Source organism: Enhydra lutris, unplaced genomic scaffold, assembly GCF_002288905.1.
Source record: "Enhydra lutris kenyoni isolate GAN:26980312 unplaced genomic scaffold, ASM228890v2 scaffoldscaffold29, whole genome shotgun sequence".
NCBI lineage: Eukaryota > Metazoa > Chordata > Mammalia > Carnivora > Mustelidae > Enhydra > Enhydra lutris.
Genome location: NW_019154113.1, coordinates 17,753,752 through 17,770,746, shown reverse-complemented (window position 1 = coordinate 17,770,746; position 16,995 = coordinate 17,753,752). Strand labels below are relative to the sequence as shown.

The window sequence follows — 16,995 nt, the reverse complement described above, 5'->3', positions numbered from 1 at the left end:
AAAAAAAAAAAAAAAAAAAAAAAAACTCAGTGAAGAAAAGTCCAGAAATTGGTGACAGCTGTTTAGAAGAAACAAAGGAAGTCAACTGTTCCATCATTGGCTCTTCTCACCAGGCCTATAGCTCTCCTCCGGGCCAAAGCTACGCCGCTCTCTCGGCCAAGGGCCTCCCGCGCACATAAGACCCCCTTCCGTACCCCAGGCACCCGGGCACGGCGGCTGCTTACTGGCCCATGGCAGCCCCGGGACCTCCTGCTCTCACGTAATTTACAATCTACTGGGCAAAGTCGGATACACACGCATGAAGTATACGGATAATCCAGTGCTAGAAACAATCCAAGAAAGTATATAAAATGGTGTTTTTCCAGTGGGGGGGTTCATGGAGGTAATCTCCATGTATCCAAGAGAATTTTTTCCTCTAAGGGAGCATGAACATTACTGCAGGTTGAAAAATATAAAAGATAAAAGCGAAGGCCAGACACGGGCTGTCTGTGACTATGTGCCAAGTGACCAGGACAAACACTAAACACCATGGAAATCCAGGGGAGGAGGAAAGCACCCTGGACCGGAATGGCAACACAGGGCTTCAGGGAGGAGGCGGGGCTGGGCTCAGGAGGCCTGGCGTTTCTTGCAGGAGCAGCGAGGACAGGAGAGAACGGCAGGCAGAGGGAATGGGGTGGCCAGAGGTCGAAAGCATGTGCACACAGCTGGGGCAAGAGACAGTGTGAGTCAGGGCGCCCAGCTGGCTTGGTCAGTGAAGTAAGTGACTCTTTTCTTTTTTTTTTTTTTTTTTTTTTTAATTTATTTATTTATTTGACAGACAGAGATCACAAGTAGGCAGAGAGTCAGGCAGAGAGAGAGGAAGGGAAGCAGGCTCCTCACTGAGCAGAAAGCCCGATGCGAGGCTCGATCCCAGGACCCTGGGATCATGACCTAAGCCGAAGGGAGAGGCTTTAACCCACTGAGCCACCCAGATGCCCCGGTGTAAGTGACTCTTGATCTCAGGGTCAGGAGTTCGAGCTCCACACTGGGTATATATATTACTTAAATAAATAAAACATTAAAAAAGAAGAAAAAGAAGAAGAGGAGGAGGAGGAAGAGGAAGAAGAAGAAGAAGAAAGAAAATAAAAAGAAAATAAAAAGTGTGTGTCGGGCGGAGGCTTGAGGGGACACGTGACAAACCGCGCTTGAAAGGCAGGGTGACCCTCACTGCAGGCAGCCTTGGTATCTGCGATGAGCGATCTGGACTTTAGTCAGTAAGTAAGAGAAGCCCTGAAGGTTCTTGAGAAGGGCATAATAAAAATATTTTTCAAAGATTAATCAATCTGGGGCACCTGGTTGGCTCAGTCTTTAGGCGTCTGCCTTCGGCTCAGGTCACGATCCTGGGCTCCTGGGATCGAGCCCCTCATAGGGCTCCCTGCTCAGCAGGAAGCCTGCTTCTCCCTCTCCCACTCCCCCTGCTTGTGTTCCCCCTCTCACTGTATCTCTGTCAAATAAATAAATAAAATCTTAAAAAAAAAAAAAAAAGGCTTAATCAATCTGGCTAGAGATGGTAGACCGGGTTAGAGAGAGAAGAGGACACGGGAGGGAGAAAGTGCGGAAGGGAGAACAGGTAAGAGGGCACAGCATAACCCAGGTGTGAACTTGCGAAAGTGCAGGGAGGTGAACCACATCACAAACGTGACAGGAGGCAGAGGTGTGGGGACCCCTCTGGCCCGGACCCAGAGGCTCTCCCAGACACTCACTGTTCACTGGAGCTGACGGCTGGCTTGTTCTCTACCTTATACAGCTTGTCGACTTCGTGCTGCTGCAGAGGGAACCCAACAAGACAATGCACATAAGTGCCTGGAAACCCACGGCAGGACACAAAGAGGACTTCTGGAAGGGCTCCTCTTCGTGCTTCTTCTGGGAATCAAACTGCACCCCGATCACCATCTCGCTGAACTTCCCTCAAACCGTCAACAGGAAAATACCCCAAAACCAAACAATTCAAAACCAACCCGAACAACAGCACCGATCCCCCTTTGCCCACCCAGTTCAGCCACTGCATTCTCCCTGAAAGGGCAGCTGTTCATTAGTAATTTGCACTGTTCATTAAGAGAAAAATTGCTTCATGAGAAGAGAGGGGCCCGAGTCCACTGGGAGAGAGGGTGGTACCTTCAGGATAGAGACGTTGGCGATCCGATCCAAGGGGCTCATGAGATCGGCCTCAATGAACAAGTCCTTTTTTCCTGGAAGCTGAAGAACACGGTACCTTGGGTCACTCACAGGTGACACATGCTCCCTTAGCTGAGTGCTCGTCTAGCCATCCACTTAGCAAGAGCAGACTCGGCCGGAAGTGCACTGGGCATCATACCATCTACCCCAGCGTCTCATTTATCAACTGTATCCACAGCGGTCCTTTCTTCAAATATTTGCCTAGTGTGTCTTCCTATTTTCTGGACCAGTGGAAAGCTCTTTCACCTTCTCGAAGGTTAAGTCCTCCTCACTTGACCCTCCTGCTTGCCCGTGACCTCGTTCGGCATCACTGCCCCGTTCTCCACTCTGCCTCCCAATAACCCGGATCGCCCACTGAACAGAGCCAAACCAAAGCCCCACTTAGTATCCGGCAACCCCTCAACTAACTGCCTTCTCTTTTCAAGTATGTTTTTTCTTCTACTTGCAAAAATAACCCACACTCAGTGCAGAAAGCTGAGCCCAGAACGGTCCGAACCCACCCACCCACTCTCCCTTCCAAATCCCTGCCATCTGATTCCTGCATCCCTTCGGATGCTGCTGTCTCGTGTGTCCAGGGAAAGGAGGGGTCCCACTGAGTGGCAGGGAGAGGGAAGTCATCAGAAGTTTTGCTCTGTCCTAGGCCTCGACAGGGGGCTCGGGTGTCGGCAGGGATAGAAGATGGCAACCCAGCAAACGCTGGGGCAAGAGTGTCGGCAGGGATAGAAGATGGCAACCCAGCAAACGCTGGGGCAAGAGAGCAGGCTGAATGGCAAGGACAGAACAAGCAGTGTGGTTCGGCTGATGCATAAGAGAAGTGCAGGACAGTGGCATGGAGGATTTTGCCCCCCCCCCCGGGGTGGGGGGAGAGGAACATCTGGCAGCATCTGGCAACATTTTTGGTTATCGGACTGGGGGCAAGGGGTTTGACTGCCATCTACTGGGTAGAGGTTAGAAATGCAGCGAAATATCCTGCAAGGCAGGGACAGTCCCACAGCAAAGCATCAACGGACCCCAAATGTCAAGGGACCCAAGGCAGGAAAATCTTGATGTAGGGGAATAAATGGTGGGATACAGGATTGAGACAGTCGACCGGAACTGGAGCGTGGAGCACCCCAACATCGGGTCACGGAGTCTGGAGTCGATCCTCTATGAACAAGGGAACAGAAAGCTTTTGTGCCTTGAAGCATCCACTCAGCTGGAAACGTCAGTTGGGTAACTGGGCACGCACTATGGGTACAGTGGATTGGAGGCTGAGAAACTGGGGCAGGGAGTCCACTTCTGTTGTTAATGCAACAGTCCAAGCAGCCCAAGCATGAAGCAAAGAACGAGGACCCGACTGAAGGTGGTGGTGCCGAAAACAAAAACGCATTAAGGATACACGCGATGTGTGAGAAATGTTTTAAACGACTGAAAGAAATTGACAGTGTTAACAGCGCTTGCACCTGTTTGTTGGAGGTGAATTTTTTTCTCTACTTTCCCTTATCTTCTACCATCTCTATAATGCCTGTTATTGTATAATCTCTAAAGTCGGGGGTGAGGAAATATTCTTGGGACTCAGGGACGGGTTCAGTTAAACATGAGAGCGGAAGGAGAGTCAAAGACGATTCTGAGGCTGGAGCCGGAACAGCAGCGCTCGTTCAACAAGAATTTAGTCAGAAGAAGTCAGTTTGGGGGCGCCTGGGTGGCTCAGTGGGTTAAAACCTCTGCCTTCGGCTCAGTCATGATCCCGGGTCCTGGGTCCTGGGATCGAGCCCCACATCAGGCTCTCTGCTCGGCAGGGAGCCTGCTTCCCCCTCTCTCTCTACCTGCCTCTCTGCCTACTTGCGATCTGGCTCTCTCTCTGTCAAATAAATAAATAAAAATCTTAAAAAAAAAAGAAAGAAAGAAAGAAAGAAAAGGTCAGTTTGAAGAGCAAATTATTATAGGAATCCTGCACCAGCCACAGTGAGTCAGCCTTGGGGGCAGCCCCTCCCGAGCTCCAGGTTCAAGTGCCTACCCTTGGTCTCATTTACTCTTTTCATGGGCTTCTCACCTATAAGAGGCTTTAACCAGCGTCTCTTTTCAATTCCTCACTCGTCTCAGCATCTTTCACTTGCCAATCGCTGTGCTACCACTGCGGGGCATATAGATGAGATATAAAATTTGGTCCCAGATCCCCTGAGGTTCTCTGAGGTGCTTTCAAGCCCCCATCCTCATCCCAACTGCAGCTCCATGTTTCTGTCTGCTGGATGTTACAAGAGTGATTTCCTCCTCAGGGACGCCTGGGTGGCTCAGTCCGTTAAGCGGCTGCCTTCACCTCAGGTCATGATCCCAGAATCCTAGGATCGAGTCCCGCATCGGGCTCCTTGCTCCTTTCTCCCTCTGCCTCTGCCTGCCACTTTGCCGGCCTGTACTCTCTCTGTCTCTCCTACAAATAAATACATAAAATCTAAAAAAAAAAAAAAAAAAAAAAGTGATTTCCTCCGCGCATCTTCCCTTCACCCTTTTCAAACCCAAACTAATCAGCCCGTTCCTCTAATTCTTTTTTTTTTTTCAATTCAGTGTTCATATGAAAAATATTTATTAAACACTTGCTATGTGCCTGGCCCTACGCCAGGTACTCCCTGAGTACACAGTGCTGAACATAACAGACATGTTCCCTGTCCTCGGGGACCTTCTAATCTAGTAGGGACCGTGGACATTAAGCAAGTCAGTATACACACAAGACGTTACAACTACAGCAACAGCATTGTTTTCCTATCAACACAAGATAAAAACCTCAAACCCAGCTCTGCTTCTCTCTCTATAATCAGTAAATCTTCGAGCCTTCTTTCACTACGACTTCCCTTCGTTCCCACTGTCACTAATTTTGCCTGATCTGTGGTACCCTAACTAGCATGCTTGATCCCCATTTACCCCACTCCACACATGGCTATCAGAATCATATTAATTTTTCTTTAAAGATTTTATTTATTTACTTGAAAGAGAGTTCAAGCCAGGGGAAGGGGCAGAGGGAGAGGGAGAAGCAGGTTCCCCACTGAGCAGGGAGCCCAACTCAGGGCTCGATCCCAGGACTCCAGGATCATGACCTGAGCTGAAGGTAGCAGCTTAACTGACTGAGCCACCCAGGCACCCCCAGAATCATCTTCAAGTATTGCTTCACCCCTTAAGTGGGGAAAGAAAATCTTCAGTGGCTGCCTAATGCCTACTGCGTAACTTCTGATTGCTGTCTTCCCTGTATGTGCCCTCTCCTTCCCTGGTTCCTCAACTTTGCTTCTACCAACCAGTCCATCTGCCTGCTCCATCTCCAAGGAAAATACACTGATTCTTTCACAACCAGCTCCTTAAAATTCCTAGATCACTCCAGCTAGAAATGACTGCTTATTCTAAAGGCTTCCAGTGCCCTATCACCCATGTACCACACGATACTCTGTGTGGGGTAATCTGTGTTTCAGAGGCTCCTACTGGAGCAGATCCTTAAGGACAATGATGTCTTAACCATCTTTCCATCCCCAGTGATGCGGGGCACGACTGGTGTCTCCCTTGCCTGTACCAAAAAGAAGTGACTTCCTTAACTCTCTGCCAGGTCCCAAGCAGCTCTTACTGTCCTCTGGTTTTCCTTCCTAAATGCTTCCTTTTGGACCTGCCCCAGAAGCTCCAAGGACAATACCAAGGGCCTGGAACAAGATCAAGGGGACTCCGCAAGGAAGAACTATGCGTCCAGTGAGTGCTAAACTGTAGGTGCAGAAAAAGCCCCAGGCGTGGCGGGCACTGACCTGCTCCAGCAGATAGATGAGCTGGTCCCGAGCCAGCCTCTTGAGCATGGAGAAGTCAGGCAGCTCTGGGGCGTCCGGCCGATGGGGGAAAGCCATGGCAGCGGGCACCGGAGCAGCGGGGTGGAAGAAGGGCGACGCCCTCCGCTCAGAGAAGGTCGGCAGGAGCCCGGGGTAAGCGCAGGGCGGCTCTCCTGCAGGCCTGGGCACGGTTCGAAAGAGCCCCCGAAGGGGCCCTCGCTCCTGCGCGCGAATGAATGGCCACCTCTCGGTCGGGCAGCCGCGGCCTCGGAGGACCTTCGTCCAGATCAGCAGCAGCGGGACCGACCCGCCCCTCCCTGGTCCACTCCTCTAGCAGCCAGAATCCCTGTCTACACCCACAGATTTCGCGGCGTGCAGAGAAAACCCCACCTCCTGCCGGAGAGACAAGCGACTTCCTAGAGCTCCCGGAAGTCCCGTGCGCTCGACCCGCGCTCAGCCTGCCGGGACGGGGACGGCGCCCGGGAAGGGACGTTTAAAAACGGAAGGCAAAGGGTCAACGTTCTAGTTTCCTACCTGGGCGGTGTGGAGCGGTCCAATCATCGCTAATTTTTAAGCGTACACCCAATTCTCCTAGCTCGCGAGGGTTGGGCACTTCTGCTACATTTTCAGAACTTCGTAAAATGGGCGAGACCCACTCGGGATCCGGAGGGCACTGATCCCTGGGGATCTTGGCTGTCAGTCAAAGCTACCACCACAGAATTAGCTGCCTTGCAGGAGGCAAGACGCGGAGGGATGGGACACCGCGAGGGGAAGAAGGGGAAGGCGTGAAGATCCAGTGGAAGCTAAGCCCCGCCAGCTATCACCTTTGGATTTAGGAGTTTTGACTCAATATCGTTCGTGAGGAAATGGACGAACTGTGGCATTTTCATGTAGTAAAAATAACTGAATACATGAAAGAACCCAGATACAGAGTGGCATCTTTATGATGCCATTTAGATACGGTTCTAGAACAGGGAAAACTAATCGGTGGTGGAAAAAAAATTTCAGGAAGTGATTGACTTTGGGGTAAGAATTGACTGGGAAGAGAAACTAGGCAATTTTCAGGGCTGATGGTAATGATCTAGATTCACCTTGTTGTTTGTTTTTGTTTTTTTAAGCCATTATAAGGGATAGATCCGCTGACAATACCTAAACTCACTAATCCATACTAACATCACATCGTCTTCTCCTTGTGAGATGTATAGGAAGTACAAAGCTTCACTGATTGTCAAAAATTGAACCGGAGCAAATAAAAAGATGTAAATACCAGTTGATAGGAAATATGGAGGGTAGTAGGAACATGACAATAAATAAACATCACAGGGATGAAATCTGCTATATCCAAAATACAGGAAATAGGGATACCCGGATGGCTCAGTCGGTTAGCATCCGGCTCTTCATTTCAGCTCAGGTTATGATCACAGCGTGGTCACATCTGGCTCCACGCCGGCCATGGAGTCTGCTTAATTAAGATTCTCTCTCCCTCTGCCCCTCCACCCTCTCGCATTCACTGTCTCTCAATAAATAGATAAATAAATATATATTTTTTAAGAATACAGGAAATGTATGGGTCAGAAAACCTGTAGGGGCGCCTGGGTGGCTCAGAGGGTTAAAGCCTCTGCCTTCGGCTCAGGTCATGATCCCAGGGTCCTGGGATCGAGCCCCGCATCAGGCTCTCTCCTTGGTGGGGAGCCTGCTTCCTCCTCTCTCTCTCTCTGTCTGCCTCTCTGCCTACTTGTGATCTCTCTCTGTCGAATGAATAAATAAAATCTTAAAAAAAAAAAAAAAGAAAAGAAAACCTGTAAAATAGGGGAATAGGGGCACCTGGGTGGCTCAGTGGGTTAAAGCCTCCGCCTCCAGCTCAGGTCATGATCCCAGGGTCCTGGGATCGAGCCCCGCATCAGGCTCTCTGCTCAGCGGGGAGCCTGCTTCCCTTCCTCTCTCTCTGCCTGCCTCTCTGCCTGCTTGTGATCTGTCAAATAAATAAAATCTTAAAAAAAAAAGGGGGGGGGAGTAACGTAGAAAGGGAAACCACTTTGGAATTTTAGACACTTCTAAGACGTAGCTACATCATGCAATGTTGCAATGTGCGGACCTTGTTTGGATCCTAATTCCAAGAAATCAACCACAAAATTAATTTATGAAACAGTAAGAGAGTAACTATCAGGATATTAGCTGATAATAATTACTAAAACTTTTAAGGTATAGTCATGGCTTATGCATCTATGTTAAAAAGAGTTCGGGGGGCACTGGGATGGTTCAGTCAGTGGGTGATCTGACTCTTGATTTTGGCTTAGGTCATGGTCTTGCTATTGTGGAACTGAGCCCCACGCCAGGTTCTGCTCGCATGGAGTCTGCTTGTCCCTCCTCTGCTCCTCCCCCCACTCTCTCACGCACTCGCACTCTAAAAAATAAATAAAATCTTTTAAAAAAAGAAAAAGGAGTTTGGGGTGCCTGGCTGGCTCAGTCAGAAAAGCATGTAACTCTTTTTTTTTTTTTTTTAAGATTCTATTTATTTATTTGACAGAGATCACGAGTAGGCAGAGAGGCAGGCAGAGAGGAAGGGAAGCAGGCTCCCTGCTGAGCAGAGAGCCCGATGTGGGGCTCGATCCCAGGACCCTGAGATCATGACCTGAGCCGAAGGCAGAGGCTTAACCCACTGAACCACCCAGGCGCCCCAAGCATGTAACTCTTGATCTCAGGATCCTGTTTGATCCCTACATTGTGTGTAGAAATTACTTAAAAAATTAGTAAACTTAAAGAAAATAAGAGGGAGTCATCTCTTTCAGATATATAAGTATTACAGATGAAATAATATGAAGCATATAGGATTCACTTTATTTTTTTTAAAGATTTTATTTATTTGACAGAGAACACAAGTAGGCAGAGAGGCAGGCTGAGAGAGGAAGGGAAGCAGGCTCCCTGCCGAGCAGAGAGCTTGATGTGGGGCTCTATCCCAGAACCCTGGGATCATCACCTGAGCTGAAGGCAGAGACTTTAACCCACTGAGCTACCCAGGCGTCCCTCAAATAAATAAAAATATTTAAAAAGGAATAAAGTAGGTTGCCCAGGTGGCTCAGTTATTAAGCGTCTGCTTTTGGCTCAGGTCATGATCCCAGAGTCCTGGGACCATCAGGCTCGCTGCTCAGCGGGGAGCCTGCTTCTCCCTCTCTCACTTCCCTTGCTTGTGTTGCCTCTCACTGTGTCTCTCTGTCAAATAAATAAAAAGGAATAAAGTAGGAACAATTCAACTTGGAGAAAGCTTAGGTCTTGGCTGAAGTCTGGATGGGTAGTCTGGCAAAGGGAAAAGGCAGAGCTTTCTGCCATTCTGGACTGACTGGTAAGCTTCTCCAAACATTCCTTTACTCAACCAAAATTGGAATCTATGTTGGGAGCTGAAACTACAGCAATGAACACAAAAGAGGTCTCCTGACCCCGTGCGCAAGGTGGGTGATGACGGACACTACAGTAGTAATCTATTTCAATGTCGAGGCATATTAAACACGGTGTGGTCACAGAATGTGAAAGGAGTTGCTTTAGACTGGGTGATTAAGGAAGGCTTAACTAAGAAAGTAACATTTGATCTGAAGCTTGAAGGACATGGAATCTACCATGTGAAAATCTGGAGACAAAGAACCAGTAGGCGTAAAACCTTAGATTGGCATTTGCAAGAATGGAAAAAAGATTTAAGCTTGGTATGCAGTAGGATGGTAGGGGATGAGGTAAATGGAAAACCTATCAAAGCTTTTTAACAGCTTCTAATTTTCCATAGCCCACTGGGGAAAGGGCGTAGTCAAATGATTTGCAGGAGTTAAAAATTAGTCAAGTAGCATCTTCCACCTCTTAAAATGACCAAAAGGTTCTAATGACAAGTTACCATACTTTTTAAATCATAAAAAAACTGAGTCATGATAGTGACAAAGCAGGGAGAACAGAGCCTTATCTGCCCACTGCTATATTTTCTTAAAATTTTATTTATTTATTAGGGAGGGAAAGAGCATGAAAGGGGAGAAGGTCAGAGAGAGCAGATTCCTTGCGGAGCTGGGAGCCTGATGCGGACTCCATCCCGGGACTCTGGGATTGTGACCTGAACTGAAGGCAGTGGCTTAACCAACTGAGCCACCCAGGCACCCTGCCTACTGCTGTATGACCAGCACCTGGATTCTCTTACCTTTGCCTGGCATGGGACAGAGCCTTGCCATTCATCCAATGCCCAAGTTAACAGTAATCAATGATACTGTAATCAATACTAGTGACATTTGAGATAGCAATGAGATTCACGAACACTCAATGATAGGTTTAGAAAATCAATTATTTTCATTAAACATCCAGCATATATTTAAATTCTGAATAACCAGTTTTTTACCAGTGACTTGATAAAATGAGGCATGGCTGAACACTGTCCTTGGACTCTTCCGTTGCTTGCATGTGTCTCATTCGGTCTACTGATTGTCAGTTTCTGGTTATAATGAAGTATCTCTTCAAAAATCAGTAAACTCAGGGGCTTATTACCTGTTCTCACCCACATCTCAGCTCCCTTGGAAAAATCTGATGACAACAGCAAAATTAGATGCTATTCAAGCTTTTAAAAGTAGCCAGAGATTATGCTTAAGGCCATAAAGCCTTTGCCTGCTTTTTTTTTGGGGGGGGGGGGTGTCAATCCCCATACTCAATCTCTTTCAAAGCCCCAGCAACTGAAGGAAAGAAGAGCTGCTTTACACGAGGTGATCAGTGAAGGACTAATGTCCCCATTTTTGGCTGTCAAAGCCTATGACTAAGGGTGAAGCACAGGGCCCTTTCTTGGGAACTCCTCAGGCTCCATCTCTCTCCCAGTGTTTAAGGGCAAGGGACCCTTTGCCTCTTTCCCTCCCTCCCTCTCCAGATTCACAGGTAAACCCTCTCACCCCAGAGAGCACCAATCAACACAAAAGCTACATTTTACTTTATTTTTGCATATAATGAAAACAATGGACTAAACAGTTCCCGAAGTTCCCGAACTATCAGTGTTCATTATTCAAGAAGTGAGGTCAGAAGGCAAACGTTGCAGTTTTCTCCAAACACATATTCCAAGTATCAGAGAGGACTAACAACACGCGCAACAGGGGCTGGTTTCAACACACAGAGCCCCAGCAAGAAGGGTGAGCACTGCGGATCCACGTGCGTCAGACCAGGAGCAGTGCTCCAGGACACCAGAATGTACCCAGCAGTCATTAACCCTTACCTGCTGTATACATCTGCCCTGTGAAGTTCACTACCTTTCATCAGATTCAATCTGACCGGCTCTTTCCTCCCACCTTCCAGGCTCATCATTTCCTACTATCCCAAGGCGGATACTCCACACACACAAGTCCAGGCGGCTCCAGATATACTGGCCCAGCTGTGTTTCATTTGGCACATCCACAAGCCATGCTCCAGCTCAGATTCTGTACAGGAAGTTCCCGTTGCTATCGAAGAACTCTCGCCCCCTCTGGACAACTTTGTTCTGCTCACCCAGCTCCTCTGCCTTCAGATCTCCCGGCACGTCGCCTGGCAATCCATAACCATCAGGTCCTCTCTTGCCCGCGCCGTTGCTGGTGGAGGACTTCTGCAGCTCTCGCTGATGACCTAGGGCTGCTGCAACAGGCACGGAGCGTTCCTCCTCCGGGACCTGGATTCCTTGATTCCCTCCCTTCTGTCTCCATGGTGTATTTGTACCGTGAGTGTTTGAGTCTATCAGGTGCAAAGCTGTGCTGTGACCCAAGCCTCTGAATGAGGATTCACCCCTTGGCATCAGCGAAGAGCCTGATCCAGAGTGACTCGCAGACAGCGACTTCAAGGTGTCCCCAGAGCCGGGGAGCTGCCGGAGTGAGTGCACAAGTCCAGCTTTCTTAAGGACTTTTTGATCCTGCTTCAGCTTCTGCTCCAATGTGGGTACAAACTTGCTTTTTAAAACCCTCCGGATCACATCAGTGCTGACACCAAAGCCTTCAGCTAATCTAGGAACTGACCAGGACTCTGCAAATTCTTTATGTAAATACCTATGAGAAAAAGCAGCAGATTTTTTCAAGTTGTGAAGCAGTCCACTATCAAAGTAGCTAACTAACAATACTAGTGATATCTATGTGAAAAAGAAGGGCTCAGAAAAACAGCAAACATGGCCTCTATCTGTGCCACTGAACGGCTGTGTTCCATTCCTATGTGCCGAAACCAACACCCCACCACTCCTAAGTCACTTTATTTCCCTCAACTAAACTCCTACTGTGCACCAGGCCCCAGGCAGATCCTGGGGCTGCATGAAGACTGTCCTTCCCTTCAAAGAACATACAGTCTGGTGGTGGAGACGCGTACTAACACATGCAACACCACGATGATAAATTCTAGCGGAGGATGCTGTCAGAGCGCCTGGGAGAACAGGGACAGGCTATCACAACACCTGTGGTGGCTTGAGAATTGCTTCAGAAGTCCGCCTACAGCTGGTCTGAAAGGACGAAGAGGACTAAGCTGGCAGAGGGGAAGAGGAGAGCGAAGGTCCTGATGACAGAGAGAGCAGCATGTAAAATGCAGAGCAGCCCATCACCATTGTTAACCGTCTAACAGTGAAGACAGGAACAAGATCATGTCACGCTTATGGCGTTTAACCCAAAGCAACAGTGAACCAAGGAAGGATTTTTTTTTTCTTTTAAGTGGGTTTATTAAAAAATGGCAGAACTGAAATTTGGGACACGCAAGCTAAGTCAAACCGTGTGCAGGTACAGGAAGCATTTTAAGCAGTGGAATTAATGCCACAAGGAGCTTTTCATTTTGAAGGTCAATCCAGGGGTAGTTTTCAGTGGTAGGACTAAAGCCGGAAAAATCCCTGTCCTGGAAATCCAGGCAGTCTGAACTGTGGCAGTTGCAAAAAAACCAGAAAAAGGAAGAGAGCTGAGAACTGTTATAGAAGGCCAAATGGTAGAACTTGGTAAGGACTAAATATCGGGGGTAGACGTAGGCAGAGATTCAGGCTTGCAGCTTGAATGCTGGCGGACCATTCAGGAGGAGAGTGAGAGCAGGAACAAGATGAAGTCAACAGGGAACAATGATAAATTTTGTTACTCTGAGTTCGCTCTTTTATTATGTTGAGTTTGAAAAACATGTGTGACGTCCAAAGAGATACAGTCCAGGGCATGGTTGAATATATACAGGTTAGAAGGAAACCACGGACTGGAGACGACAGATTCGGAAGTCGTCAGTGAAGAGCAGGGGTGGTTGAAACCACGGGATTGAAGTAGGTGGAGATAAAATGACCAAGGACACATTTCTAAAACACAGCAGTATTTAAGATACAGGAGGAATGAGGGAAACCCAGAAGGAAAGTGAGAAAAGCAGCCCTAGAAATAGAAGTGAGTAGTACCCTGAGTTCAAGGAGACGAGAAGTTCAAGAAAATACACTGAAAGAGCAAATGCTGCAGGAATAGGAGAGGCAAGAGACCAGAGCGTCAGGAATCCCTAGCAGTGAGGAAGTCACTGATAAGATTTGCGCACAATGGTTTCACTGTTGTGACCAAACAAGGACAGGTACCCAGGGAGAGCGAGCTTGGGAACAAAATGATGAGGGAGAACCTGAAGCTGACAGATGGAGGTCTCTGAGGAATTAGGTACAACTATGACCTAGTGCAGAAGCATTGGTCCCAGACAAGTAAAGGGCCACCATTTCCCCCAGTTTGTAAACACTGAGAACTGGAAATAAAGAGGAAGTCCAAGAAGCTCTAAAGGGATCTTAACTAATGGTCAGTTTTTTCGTTAAAGTAAAAGGATAGGGGCACCTGGTGGCTCGGTGGATTAAAGCCTCTGCCTTTGGCTAAGGTCATGATCTCAGGGTCCTGGGATTGAGCCCCACATCAGGCTCTCTGCTCGGCAGGGAGCCTGCTTCCCCCTCTCTCTGTCTGCCTCTCTGCCTACTTGTGATCTCTGTCAAATAAATAAAATCTTTAAAAAGAAATTAAAAAAAAATAAAGTAAAAGGACAGCTGTTAACCACAGAAAAGGAGGTTACAGGAAGATATGGAAAAGCTGCTGTTCAAGAGGGGAGAGGAGGATGACATGAGAGGTGCTACAGGCCCACAAAATCTCCTTGCTCTACAAAATCCACTTTCTTCCAAGTGTCACCTTCAGAGTCATTCTAACAGGAATGAAAAACGACAGAGAACTTATGGAAGCCTACTTGGCAATATTCATCAAAACACAAACCCACCTGCCCTTGTACCTATCAACTCTACTTCGGGGAATGTACACAACAAATGTACCTGCCAGGTATGTGAATGCTGTGTATATTCAGAAGAGCACGATTTGTGATAGCAAGTCAGTGCAAACAACCCACATACACATCATGAAAGACTAGTTAACTAAATTATGAATTACTAGGGCTCCTGGCTGACTTAGTCAGTAAAGCATGCAACTCCTGATCTCAGGGTCATGCTTTTGAGCCCCAGACTGGGCATAGAGATCACTTTATTTAAAAAAAAAAAAAGGGGGGGGGTGCCTGAGTGGCTCAGTGGGTTAAAGCCTCTGCCTTAAGCTCAGGTCATTATCCCAGGGTCCTGGGATCGAGCCCCGCATCAGGCTCTCTGCTGAGCAAGGAGCCTGCTTCCTCGTCTCTCTGCCTCTCTGCCTACTTGTGATCTCTCTCTCTTTGTCAAATAAGTAAATAAAATCTTTAATAAAAAAAAAAAAAAAAGGTTATGATTTACTAGGATTTCTCCAAAAAAGAGCTTTCTGTCCTTAAGTGGAAAGGTCTATGAAATATCTGAAAAAGGGTTCCTGCCTGGCTCAATCAGTCGTGCATGCTACTCCTGACCCTGGGGTTATGAGTTTGAGCCCTGCGTTGGGTGTACAGATTATTTGGAAAAAAGAAAAAGAAAAGAAATATGTTCAAAAGGAAAAGTATAGAACAATATTTACAGTATTCTGTCTGTGATTAAGGAAATGAATACAAAAATCTATATTCATACTCCTATCTGCATAAGGACCCCTGGAAAAAGAAACAAAAATAGTTCCATGGGAGAGTGGCTGATATTAAAACTGTTTTTTAAGACTGTAATTATTTATTTGACACACAGAACGAGGGGGGGGGGCGGAGAGAGCGAGCAAGCACAAGCAGGGGGAATGACAGGCCGGGGAGAAGCAGGCTCCCCGCTGGGCAAGGAGCCCGATGTGGGGTTGGACCCCAGGACCCTGGGAGGCATCCCAGGATTAAAACTTTTCAATGTAGGGGCGCCTGGGTGGCTCAGTGGGTTAAGCCTCTGCCTTCGGCTCAGGTCATGATCCCAGGGTCCTGGGATGGAGCCACGCATCTGGCTCTCTGCTCAGCAGGGAGCCTGCTTCCCCCTCTCTCTCTGCCTGCCTCTGCCTACTTGTGATCTGTCAAATAAATAAATAAAATCTTAAAAAAAAAAAAACAAAAAACTTTTCAATGTACGGACCACATTACACTGTTCTAATTTTGAGCCTTATGTAATGTACCGTCTATTCAAAACAAACGTAACATTTTAAAAAAGAGCTTTATGACTTTTAAGATACAGATTTTCTCTTCAGAAAAACCTACGTAACCAGGGAAGCCCCCATCCCTGACCTTAGAAACGTCACGATCTACGATTCTGAGGTTAAATGATGTGATGTCTTCCAGCCTACGCTTTTAAAATGTCAGCAAAAAGGAACTAACTGTGTACTAATGTTAAGGACTGGTAAATTTAGATGACGAGCTTAGGGAAATTCGTTATACTATTCTGTCATTGAGAAATCTTAAATCAAAAAAGTAAAATACAACAATAACGTTCTAGGCCCCCGTATTCATCACTTCTCGTCACAGCTGATCCCAACTACAGCGAGTCTTTTTTTTTTTTTTTAAGATTTTTTTGTTTATTTATTTGACAGAGATCACAAGTAGGCAGAGAGGCAGGCAGAGAGAGAGAGAGAGGAGGAAGCAGGCTCCCCGCTGAGCAGAGAGCCCGATGTGGGGCTCGATCCCAGGACTCCGGGATCACGACCCGAGCCAAAGGCAGAGGCTTTAGCCCACTGAGCCACCCAGGCGCCCCCAACTACAGCGAGTCTTACCGGATCTGTTCCATGGCTTTCCACGTCAGGGTCCTGGGCGGAGCACCCGGAGTCTCCATCTGCCTCCGAATTTTCTGGAACCGGGCGGCTTTTTTCTGCCGTCTCAGGGTGCTGGGGGAGAGAACCAATGGCAGAAGCCATGCGTGGGAGCAAAATGGGTGGCTGAAGAGCCTCGGACTACATCACAAAGAACCCAGCCCTCTTCTCTTTGTTTGCAAGGGCAATCAGGCCATGTGTGTTGGCTCAGACCTGTTCCATACACCTCCCCAGAAATCTAATACCTAACACAGCCCGTAAGCACGCCGAACTTTCTAAACGGGTGATGAAATGCGTCACTGGTGAAGAAAGCTGTGGTCCCAAAGGAGCCGCACGCCCGCCCCTGCGCCCCTGACAACGGGTAAGAAACAAGAGCTGCGGCGGAGGCGGCGGCACCACGCCCGGCTCCTAGCGGGCGCGGCCTGGAGCGCAGGGGCGCGAAGCCCCGCTTCAGGCTGAGGGCCCAGGAAGGAGCGGGTACCTCTCCACCTCCTGCAGCTCCCGCTCCTCCGGCTCCCAGTCGGAATCGGGGTCCGGCTCGCGGCCGAGAGAGCCGGGGTCTGCCACCCCCCGGGTCGCGAACCCACAGCGAGCGACAGCAGCACGGACACGCACGCCCAGCAAGACGCTCAGAGTAACCGCCATGTCGACGACAACAACAACAACGTCTTTAGCAGCCGGAAACGCGCAGTACCGGAAGTCTAGGGGCGGGGGCGGGAGTGGAAGGGCGGGCCGGAAGCAGGGATGGTCGCGAGTCTCTCCCGCTTCCGGCGGAGGACGGGGAGACGGGCTTGAACCCGTGCGCTGCCCACCCTTCCCCGCTGTGAATGTGGAGAGTATTGAGCCTGAGATGCAAGGGCCAGAATGACGTAGAGGACGCTCCTGCAAAACGCCATAAACTTTAA

General features: G+C 48.4%; 2 protein-coding genes across 5 annotated transcripts in view; both read right to left on the bottom strand.

Moving 5' to 3' along the window:
- Positions 1–6,381, bottom strand: part of LOC111152663 (VPS33B, late endosome and lysosome associated) — a 21,504-nt gene extending 15,123 nt beyond the window's left edge. Inside the window, exons 1-3 of one of the 3 annotated variants that reach the window (XM_022511210.1) lie at positions 5,970–6,381; positions 2,155–2,235; positions 1,743–1,804 (exon numbers count right to left, since the gene is read on the bottom strand). In XM_022511210.1, the coding sequence (XP_022366918.1) occupies positions 1,743–1,804; positions 2,155–2,235; positions 5,970–6,065 (239 nt within the window). In that variant the 5' untranslated portion in view covers positions 6,066–6,381. Of the gene's footprint in view, positions 1–1,742; positions 1,805–2,154; positions 2,236–4,246; positions 4,290–5,969 lie in introns of those variants that run through there. The other 2 variants (XM_022511212.1, XM_022511211.1) reach the window with 2 other exon arrangements.
- Positions 6,382–10,914: 4,533 nt separating this feature from the next.
- LOC111152597 (neugrin, neurite outgrowth associated) lies at positions 10,915–16,738 on the bottom strand. Of its 2 annotated transcripts, none has more exons than XM_022511108.1 (3): positions 16,572–16,738; positions 16,055–16,165; positions 10,915–12,004 (listed from the first exon to the last, which is right to left on the bottom strand). In XM_022511108.1, exons 1-3 carry the CDS (start codon positions 16,733–16,735, stop codon positions 11,404–11,406), a joined length of 876 nt encoding a protein of 291 aa, XP_022366816.1. In that variant the 5' UTR covers positions 16,736–16,738; the 3' UTR covers positions 10,915–11,403. The 2 variants fall into 2 exon arrangements, with proteins under 2 accessions (XP_022366816.1, XP_022366817.1); XM_022511109.1 differs by having other exon boundaries at positions 16,055–16,156; positions 16,704–16,738.
- Between the last annotated feature and the right edge of the window lie 257 nt (positions 16,739–16,995).